Below are 10,250 nucleotides of genomic sequence, written 5' to 3'. Positions count from 1 at the left end.
ACGTGCATTTAGTGCCGGCGGTACACCTCTCCAGAGCGAGCACTTCGATGGAAACTATATCTCATGTTCGTTCTCCTTTTTTCTTCTACCTGCGCAACAGATTTTTCCGCGGCGATTATGCTCGCGCGAACGAACTTTCGAAAACGACGGTTTCTTCCGTGCCAGGCCTGTTTCCTCCCCTCCCGAGGAATCACCCGTTATTAACGAGGAAGATATTTCTCGGTGCTCGTTATCGATTCGAGTTCTCTCGATTCCTCGTTGAAGTTCGCTGAAGTTTTCCTTGAAGACGAAGGGATGCCGACGGTTAGAGGACGGACGATGGACGGTGAAGGTTGAGAAAGAAAAAGTCGACAGAGGCAGCGTGTATATTGTCAAAATATATTCAATGAAAAAATCATCTTGTAAAATTAGACAATCGTTCCATTCGTTACAAGAATATTAATAATAGGAGTGATAATAATAATAATCGTCGTCATCATTATTACCTTGCCTAACAGAACCGCTACCGAATGCAATTATAATCCCTACAACCTACAGCGGTGCCTTAAGAAACTTGAGGAACGTCCTTTATTTACAACAATTACGTCAATGTTTACGCAAAAGGATTCGCGATCGGGCGCGGCTCGATCCGCCAATGTCTATCGCATTACCACGCTCCGCACACGTTCGTCGTCTCTCTCGTTTGAGCAATAATTATAATTACACGTCGTTCTCGCGCCCGAATTTATTTATAAATAATATATTTATATTTATATTCATATTTATATTTATATATATATATATTTATATATTTATATTTATCGACGTTAAAACCCAACGTTTCACGCGACGCGAAACGCCATTAGAACGCACCGCTTAATTTTGTATTCTTCCGTTTTATTGAACAATTTCCAAATGACTCGTTCGAACGTCGCGATTTCAATCAATCGGAACGAATAATTCGATGTTAACCGATTCCAGCTTTCGACGCCTAATTCGTTTACCGATAATAATATATTAAATAATAATATATATGTATATGTATCTAATATATGTATTAGATAATAATATATATATATTATATTATATATATTATATATATATATTTAATTTATTTATATTATGTAATACTAGTGACAGTATTACATCTCCCATTCGAAAATTTTCTTTCCTTCTCTCTCGGAAACGTTGGATTTTCACACAGCACTGGTAAAGTTTGTAACCCAAACTAGGCTTACCTCAGAACGCTTATAACCAATAAATAGACATCGACAACTAATTACAAACGCTCCCGATCGATTTCAGTATCCCCATCTATGCGTCGCGCACGCGATATCGTGCACTTCCGTCGAACGAATTCGAACCGGACACGCGCGCGGAGCTTCACCGTGTCGGACACAATAAATACGATTTCTAACGCTTTTCGACTATAACTGACCACCATACGCTATGGTACACCCGCCATCTTGTTCGCGTGCTCTTCAGCTTCTGTCCCGCGAGCTCGATCGGGAAGATGGCCGATCGAATGTGTTCGGTACCTTGCACCGGAGGAGTTTCTGGGCGTATTCAAATCATTTGAGAGTTTACGATCGACGAACTATCTGTTTTACTCAATTTTTCGAATAGGGTATTCATGGACACTTTTGGGGAAGTGTCAATGAATTGGATCGACTAAGACGATTGAAAATACATTTAAGAAAATTGAAGGATCAACCCTCGGTATTTTGTTTTGTCTTGTGACAATTTGTGAATATATCGTTGTTAATAGAAAGAAAAGGGATACAGATACCTTGACACGGCTTAAAAGCGAAGTTCGTATAGATCCAATGCAAAAGAATCGATCTTAAACTATCAAATAACAGTTACCCGGGAATATTGTCTCCCAGAAACGGTTTCCACCGTTCGTTCGCCAATGATTCAACATCGGCAACGGGTTCCGCGGTGCAACGAGGTATAACTGTTGCCATAGTACCAGGAACGACGTTCATTTCCATGGAAATGGCTGGAACGGCAACAGGGAACATCGAGTCGACACGCAGGAACGAGAAAATCGTGAAAATAAAAGAGGCTTTCCCGGATGAAACAGCGTCCTCTTTCTTCGGGAGCCCCTATTCGCGATCAACCGACGAGCCGCTGCGTTCGTCCGCGACAAATAAATTATTCACAGCGTCGAGAGAACGGGGAAACATCGTGGAATCGCGGTCTTGGAGAGGAACAGTTTCCCGTCGCGAGCTCCCTGGGTCGCCGGCGCGGCGGGAAACGGCAAGAGAACGATTCTCGATTACGCGTCCGTCGCGAGGAATCGTTCGATGGACTTCGCCCGGAACAGGGATTTCGGGGATCACGCGCAGTCCAGGGACGCCAGGGACGCGGGACTGTGCGGCCCGCCCAGCATGAACGGTGGGCTCATCGGTGGACCACCGCTTCCGGTGCTGTTCCCATAGAGCTCAAGGTCGCCGAGGGAACCGCCGTCCACGCCGCTGTCGCACTTGTCCGACTTCCCCTCCTGCTTCAACACCATGCGCCGCCATTTTGCGCGGGCGTTCTGGAACCAGACCTGCGAACAAATAATGGATGTTGCTCAGTGATGAACGATGATTTCTGTGCGAAGGAGAATTAAACGTATTTATAGTACTGTCATCTTGGTATTTGTTACGTAGGTGCCACAGTTTGATGAATAATTTAGAATTTGACTCGCGGGACTATTCTATGCTATCTAAGAATCGAAGAGTTTATAGGAATCTGATCTAAAGGTCTGAGAGTCTAACGGATTTGCGAATTCAAGGATCTCCGCGGAAACGTTTAGATGTAACTATAGGAACACTCTAAGGCATTAGTTTCCTTGATATTTAAAGCAACAATCTCGCGGAACAATCTTATCGAGTATTCCTAAAATCTAACGATTTCCTGCTCCCACGGTGTCCACGTCGCCAACAAAAGTACCTCACCTCCCCTCGGAAAAGAAAAGAACACGCCTACCACGGAATACCCCTCCCGTCATTACACCTGACACCCGAAGAAGAACACGGGCCGCAGAAACAACGGCGAGGACAGGATATCGTTCGTACGAAAAAACGCTCGCCGCGCGGCGCGCCGCAGTTATATATCTTCATCGAGGGGGGATTTCGCGCAGGGGAATAATTTAAATGCAGCCGCACGCGTGCACCGGCACGTCAGCGGGCCGGGCCCCGCTAGGATAGCTACATCGTCCATACAATGCGACAATATATAATGCGACGACACACACTCGAGCCTCGTCCGGGCGTCGTCCCTCCGGCCATCCGCCGCTCCTTCCCCCTTTCTTTCCACCCCTTGTGTCACCGATAGATAAAAGACGGCCCCGATGCACACGGGATCCGCGTCGCCATTTTCAAGATCCAGTCTCCTCCCCCGCGGACTGAAAACCGGGAGGAGAGAGACCTTGCAACCGACAGAAACCGTGGGCCTCCCCTTCGTGGTCGAGGCGCGCGAGCGTTCCTCTACGTCTGTACGGGTTTCCACATACACCTGCGCGTGTGGGGAATATGCCGCTAGAGGCACACGTATATTTCGCGCGTCTAGTACGTGCACACAAGGGAACACGGAGAGGAGAGCGGCGACGAACGCAGCCGCGGCGAATGAGCGAGTATTCGTGCGTTTCGCGATCAATATCAAGCAAGATGGCGACCAAGAACCCTACGCCGCACCGAATACAATAGGCTGGCTTTCTCTCTCTCTCTCTCTCTCTCCCCCTCCCCCTGACCCCCCCTCGCTCTTTCTCTTGCTGGCTCTCCCTTTCTCTCTGTTTCTCTCGTTCTCCGCCTCCCCCGGGCCACCCGACGACCCCGGCATTTTCTCTTTCTCTATATCTTCTTTGGCTGCTGCCGGCGCCATCGAGTCACCGCGCGTCTACACGGATCCCCGAATCCGCTCGCGAACTGGAGCCAAGGTTTTCGAGGATTTCACGTGCCCACTCCCCGAGGGAGGAGGTCTTTGTGCGAGGAGAGATGTTTGTCCTGGAGGACACGCGAGGATCTGCGAACTTTCGACTGGGGGGATGAGGGTCTGTTCAGCGTGTGTGATTCGCCGAGTCTGGAATATTGTTGGGGGATGTTGGATGGTTATTGTCTTTCGGGATGCGTGAAAGTTCGCTCGACGGAGGATGATTCTAGGGGGTTCTGGAGATGTTTTTGTTGTGGCCTTTTATGTAGGAGCGGGAGATGGTTTTGTTGCCACGGATTGGATTGGGAAACTTGAATAACACGGCTGTTAGACACGGTTAACTTGAAATTGTGTGTTCAGTTTAGATGAAAAATCTAGAAGTCCATTTGTTGGAACGTCGTAAGAAACACCGAGGTTATTACCGAAGTAATGCATACTGAACTGCAAGGGCATAGTTACGCAAGCTTCTATTTTGCCTATTGAAAATGAACTGTCCCATAAATCGTCCTCAAATTATCAATAAATCCTTAAATTCGCTTTAAAGGCAGTCGCAACCTTCCAGCCCAACTAAACCGCGATACCATGTGTACAATTTATTACACAGAAACATTTATTACCCACGTTCCCAATAATCCGCAACAATAACGCACCAGCAATAATTCAGCCCCAGAACCATATAAACATCCGCTTCGAGAAAATACCTAAACAACATCCCCGGCATAATTCCCTCCAGGAGAATCCTCGGGAACCGGCGTCCCGCAAAATGCCTCGAAACCACGACGCGCCGAAGATTAATTCCCCATAAAAAACCGCGGCACGGTAGCCGAGCGGAAGTGATTTCACGTAATGGCGGGCGGGCCCGCAAAAGCCCAGAAGCTCGGCCAGGAACCGGTGATTTGGCCGGGTCGAAAACTGGGGCCCGAGCTGACGGCCGGCGTCCGATCAGCGATCGATGGTCGGGCGCACGGATTAAAGACGGGCCCGGTCCGGCCCGGATTTAGCGGAATAGATATTTCGCCTATGTAATTTAACGGTAGTGGGTTAACGAGGGCAGCGCCGCGAGACGGTCGGCGCTCGTTACGACAAAAGTTTCGCTCGCCCCGGTCCTCGGCGGGGCCGCGGGGATTTCGAGTAGCGGCGGATTGACGGAGGGCCATAATTACGGAGAAAGGCCGCAGAGGCTCGTCGACGGAAATATCACGCGGCCCATGCGGTTCTTTTACCTCGACGCGGCCGCCGCCGGCAGCACACACTAATTGGGAGAAGCGTGCGCCGCGGTCTGAGCGCGCGAGCGTGTTGCACACGTCTGTAGCGCGAACGGTTCGACCGCCGCCGCCGTCGCCGCACGTGAATATTTTTATAGGAGGCTGGCAACGCGCGACCACGAGGCTCGAGCGGGGTAAAGAGGAAAAAACGAGCAAGGGGGGGTGGGTGGGGGGCGAGAAAGAAAGGGGGAAAAAAACAACACAGAAAAACGATCGAACCACCGGCTATCCATCTTCCAGCCGCGATTTTTCTCTGCACCTTTTTTACCCGGACCCTGGAAAGCGGTCTACCCTCTCCCCTTCCTACCCCATTTCGAAACGTTCTTTCTTTGCACGTGCGATAGGTATCCGACGGGGAGACGACCATCCGCGAGAGAGACTTTCTAACCAATACGTCTCGTTTTATTTTCGTACCAGGGACCGTAGTCGGGTTTCGAGAGCGGCTTGCGTTTCCTGCGCGAGGGAAATCTTTGGGTAAAGAGAATTGAGAAATTGAGACTACGGGACGGAGTTTCTTGCGTGCTTTAACGAGGATTTTTCTCTGATCCTTTACCGGTGATTTGTTTGCCGGACGACGGGAACGGGGCGCAGGGTAATTGATGCGGTGGAGGTTTTACGCTGGAAATAGTCGGGGCATGTGGAATAAGAAAGTTTACGAGTTCGCGGTGTTTTCTCTCCGGGCCGGGTAAAAAATTAATTACGGTACGGGGACCGGCGGGTCCGTTTTGATTCTAGCGAGACCCGCGCGTCGTAACTTTCGGATTATCGAGAACCAGCAACATTTAGGTCACCGAAAACAACGCGGGCTTACGGTGAACCGTGCTCTTCCGTGTCGCCGGGTAATAGGCGATCGGGCCTTTAACGAAGGATGTTAGTTTAATCCAAAAATTTATTAATACTAACGTGTCTAGTGACGGAATTCGAAATTCGATTCGAGTGGTCGGATGTTGTTTTAAAAACCAATATACTATTTATTAGAATATTACGTCGTCCCGTAAGTTCGCGTCGTTGCGCGTTAATACTTTTCGCAGCGCCTTTTTGTAGTCGCGGATACGAGTTTGAACTGTTTCAATTTAATCGGTGGGAGGTATTCGACAGCGGCAAGTCCTGAAGTTATGAGAACGAAATACTTAACCTAATCAGACCACGATGTGACTTGGAATCACATTTGAACTTATCACTTAAATTTCTTGAATATTTCATACTGCATTTCCAAAAGTTCTTTTGGCTTTTAAAATTTGGGCCTTATAGACAGAAACACTAATGTTTCAATCATTCCTTTTATTCTTATAAGTGACTCAAAGTCACAAAAACACGTGGTACGATTAGTTAATAAAATATTGTTTTGTACGGTAGAGAAATCACAAGCGCGAACTTAAGGGAGAACCTAATATTCTCTAAAATACAATAGCACAAATATAGAATACTCCTAATTCCTCCTTACAGAAATTACCATAAAACATTCACAAATCGGATCATCAAAACATCGTATTTGATAATAAAGGTTGTTCAACCGTCCGTGAAACGAGCGGAACGAGCTTCTTTGAACGAGTTCGGAAGGCGGCCGCCATATTTATCCGTCGAGCCATTTATCTTCCACGGGATCGAGGTAGCGAATAGACGGAACGTCGCAGAAATCTCCGGCCGGGTCTAGAGATAAGAATTTTCCCTTGCCTTTTCGCGTAACTAGCAATCTCTGCTATCTTTAACCTCCCACCAAGCCGCGCGGCCCGTTTCGCCGCCTCCGACAGCCGCAGAAATAAACGTAACACGCTCGCATAAATTCCGAAGGCACCACCAGAATCGAACAACACGAGCAGCCTCCAACGATACAATCTGTCCGAAACGACGTGTCCCCCGAGGCTCCCCACCCGGCGTTCACTTTTAGCGTCTATGAAGGGCGTCGTCATGCGTCATTGACGCCGCGCGCTAATTGGAGGAGGCCGGTCGCGCGGATTTATATTTTTCCCGCGAACCGACCCTGTAAATTTCGTTTTAATTACGCATCAAGACGATCCCGCCGACGTTCCGCGGGGCTCGCTTGAATGGGCCGTGTCGTCGCGAGCAAATTCGGGTTAGTTGAGCGTTGCGCGAGGATACTGTGGATGCACATGCGAATTCCTCGAAACCGTATCTACAGGAAACGAATCGGAAATCAGTCGACCAGAAGGAAACTCGTTCGTTTAAATCGTGATCATCGGAAAATCGGAATTAAACGCGTGACGTGGAAACGAGTTTTAAAGAAAGTCGAATTGGAATGAGTGAATCGATAGCGGGCTTAGATAGGTACATTACTATAGTAATAAGAGAAATGGCAACATAAATCCGAACCGCTCGACGTTAGTAACTTTTAAACAATTCAAGGCACAGAAGATACCGTACGGGACGAAAGTTTCGAGATCTCGCAATACAAATGGCTCTCGAGGAATGATAACCCGTGTCCCGAGTCGAGGAGGCACGGTAACGAAGCCTTGAGTTTGTTCCCTTAACAATTATAACAAGCGATCGTAAAAGAAAGGACATTCGAAGCGGATGAAGAAGTAAAGGTAAAACGCAACGGAACAAAGATTCCTCGAGCGGACAAGAGGAGAGGGAGGGGGGATGCAGGATTTACGCGAAGCCCGGTGAAAAGCTCCCCGGCCGGCACATGTCTCGCGAAAACAAATTGGACCGCGGGTAAACGATACCAGCGAGATCGGACGGCTCACGGAGAAGAACAGCGACAGAAGTCGCCGATCAAAAAGGAGATTGTCAATTTACCGGGAGCCGGGGACGAGGCGCGCGTTTACTAACGATAAGAGAATCCATGGCGGAGGCTTACCTGCAGCACCCTTTTTGGCAAGCCAGTTTTCTGGGAAAGTTGCTTGAGATCCTTCGCGTCCGGATTGTGATTGATCGCGAAGTAACTCTTCATCGTCCTTAACTGGTGATGCTTGAAACTCGTTCTCATTCGTTTTGTTCTGCTGTTGGAACCAGGCATGCCGGGAGTCGCCGGCCCCCCTCTACCGAAGGGCATATCTATGTAGTCCGCGTTTAAATCTGCAACATAAATCCCGAACATCCGGATTATGCGTCTTAATTAAACACCGGTGTCGCCTGGTATTTTTGAAGCCGCCCGTATCGGGTGTATCAGTACAGGGGATCTTTTCCGGCGCGGCCGAAAGGGTTGGACCATTTAGATTTATGCACCGGCGCGGGGCTGTTCGTCTTTCCGGTCGCCGGTGACGTCGATATTCGGGAAATATCGTTATACCGTACATTGTTTCTTAATTGAGTCGAACATTCCGTCGTGCGAAGTGATCCACGAAGCGATAAACGCTTCAAACCTATCGTATCTATTGGTTTTAATCGTTTGCACTCGAAAGTTTCTCATTAGAAACATTCGACAGTTTCCGATGAGATATGCACGACATTCTTGGAAAATGACTAACGGGGAACGTACGTAAATTAAGAAACAAAGACGTTGCTTCAATATTTTATATGTTGGTGCATTATGCGAAGCTTAATATTATACATGAGACTTCATAAATTTCCTATACCAAATCTCAAGTTCAAACGGTTCATTCGAGTCACGGCAAGTCGAGAAATTTGATATTCCAAGGGCATCGGGAAGCTATTAACGCCACTTCTGCTATCAAAGCTTCCAACCGCAATTCCAAGACGTCGTTTTATAATCTAAGTGTATCATTACTTTCGCGATCTAAACGAATTTAGATTCACGCGAAGATCGGAACACAGTGATTCTTCGGATCACTGGTCTCTAAACCGTACAATCTCACCAAAGCCACAGCATATCCCAGTCACCAGCCGATCAAACCAAGACCATCCTCTCGAAAGCTATCTCGCCGTTGATCTCCCATCGATAGACGAACGATCCCCTATCTTCCCTTTCCCCGGCGCACAAAAATCCGGCCCGCCGATTCGTAATCGCATCAGCGCGATACGGAACAAAAGTGGCATCCCGATCGCGGGATAAAGTTATCGAATGAACAATTGCCGGCGCACCGAGGAACGCGATGAACCGTCGGAAGCGGGCGTTCAGGCGGCCCGGCCGCGACTCTCTAGCGGTGTTTGATGTGTATCACAGCTCATTAGCTCCTCGAGTGCAAACAAGAAGGGTGATAGCGTATGCGAAAGACCGGTGGATACACGGGCCAATTACAACTCTATGCAGCAAATAGTTTGCAGGCACGATACCTCATTCCGGTATACCGATCCTGTCCGCGGACGGTAAAGCGGCGCTTGACAGTCGCTCGACGGTCGGTCCAAGTACCGTAGCACGATGAATCGACCGCGGGATCGATAAGATCGGCGATCGCTGGGCGCTATCGCGTCCAGATCAACGGAAGCTCGTCGGGAAACTAGTCTAAAGGAAGACCTCGTCGAAAAGAACGAAGTCCAGCCTGGCGAGTCGCCGCGAACTTCGCGTCCGACGTCGTCGCTTCGTTACGGATCCCGTCCTCCCAGCCGAATTCAGATCTCCCGCGAGATTTCAATTTCTACCCCCGGCAACAAGAAAGCGAGGACGCTCTCGGAATAAATAATATTTTAAGATTCCCGGTATCTAATAACACCGGTTTTATGCCGCTATCATTCTCCCTCGAAATTGAAATGTCTCCGGAGGACTTTACACGTTTCCCAACCCCTAATCTCAAATTTCCAATAAAAGCTGCGCGACGTCTCATTCAGGAACGAGTCCAGTCCCCCAATCCCCGCCGGCGGCCGGGCAAAATCGACGAGCGCGAGCAAAAAGGGTGGAAGATGATAAAACGTTGATGCTCCTAGAGGAAGAGAAAAAGAGAGAGAGACAGAGAGCGGGGGAAGGTGGGAGAGACCAGATGACCTTGCCAGAAAAAAAGTCCCAATCGACGGACAGTCCCCCTACCAAATTATTTTATTTCCGACGATAAATTTTCGCGCCTCATCGGGGCCAGGCCGGGAAGACCAAATAGAGGACTCCCGGTTCATCGGCGGGTCCCCGGCAGGGGGAGGGCCAGGGTGGTATCATCGGCCGATGAGGATTCCGATTTTTGATTTTGTTCCTCTCTTTTTGCCCGGTTTCGACAGAAATCGAGGAAAAAGAAC

General features: G+C 48.7%; 1 protein-coding gene across 3 annotated transcripts in view; it reads right to left on the bottom strand.

The window, feature by feature from the left end:
• Positions 1 to 364: 364 nt before the first annotated feature.
• The window catches only part of LOC116435082 (protein apterous-like), a 58,575-nt gene continuing 48,689 nt past the window's right edge, over positions 365 to 10,250 (bottom strand). For all 3 annotated transcript variants that reach the window (XM_031994249.2, XM_031994251.2, XM_031994250.2), the window contains exons 5-6: positions 7,987 to 8,204; positions 365 to 2,536 (exon numbers count right to left, since the gene is read on the bottom strand). In XM_031994249.2, coding sequence (XP_031850109.1) covers positions 2,321 to 2,536; positions 7,987 to 8,204 — 434 coding nt within the window. In that variant the 3' untranslated portion in view covers positions 365 to 2,320. The remainder of the gene's footprint in view (positions 2,537 to 7,986; positions 8,205 to 10,250) is intronic.

This window comes from Nomia melanderi, chromosome 4 (genome assembly GCF_051020985.1).
Source record: "Nomia melanderi isolate GNS246 chromosome 4, iyNomMela1, whole genome shotgun sequence".
In the NCBI taxonomy this organism is placed as follows: Eukaryota; Metazoa; Arthropoda; class Insecta; order Hymenoptera; family Halictidae; genus Nomia; species Nomia melanderi.
This window is presented reverse-complemented; position numbering and strand designations above follow the sequence as displayed.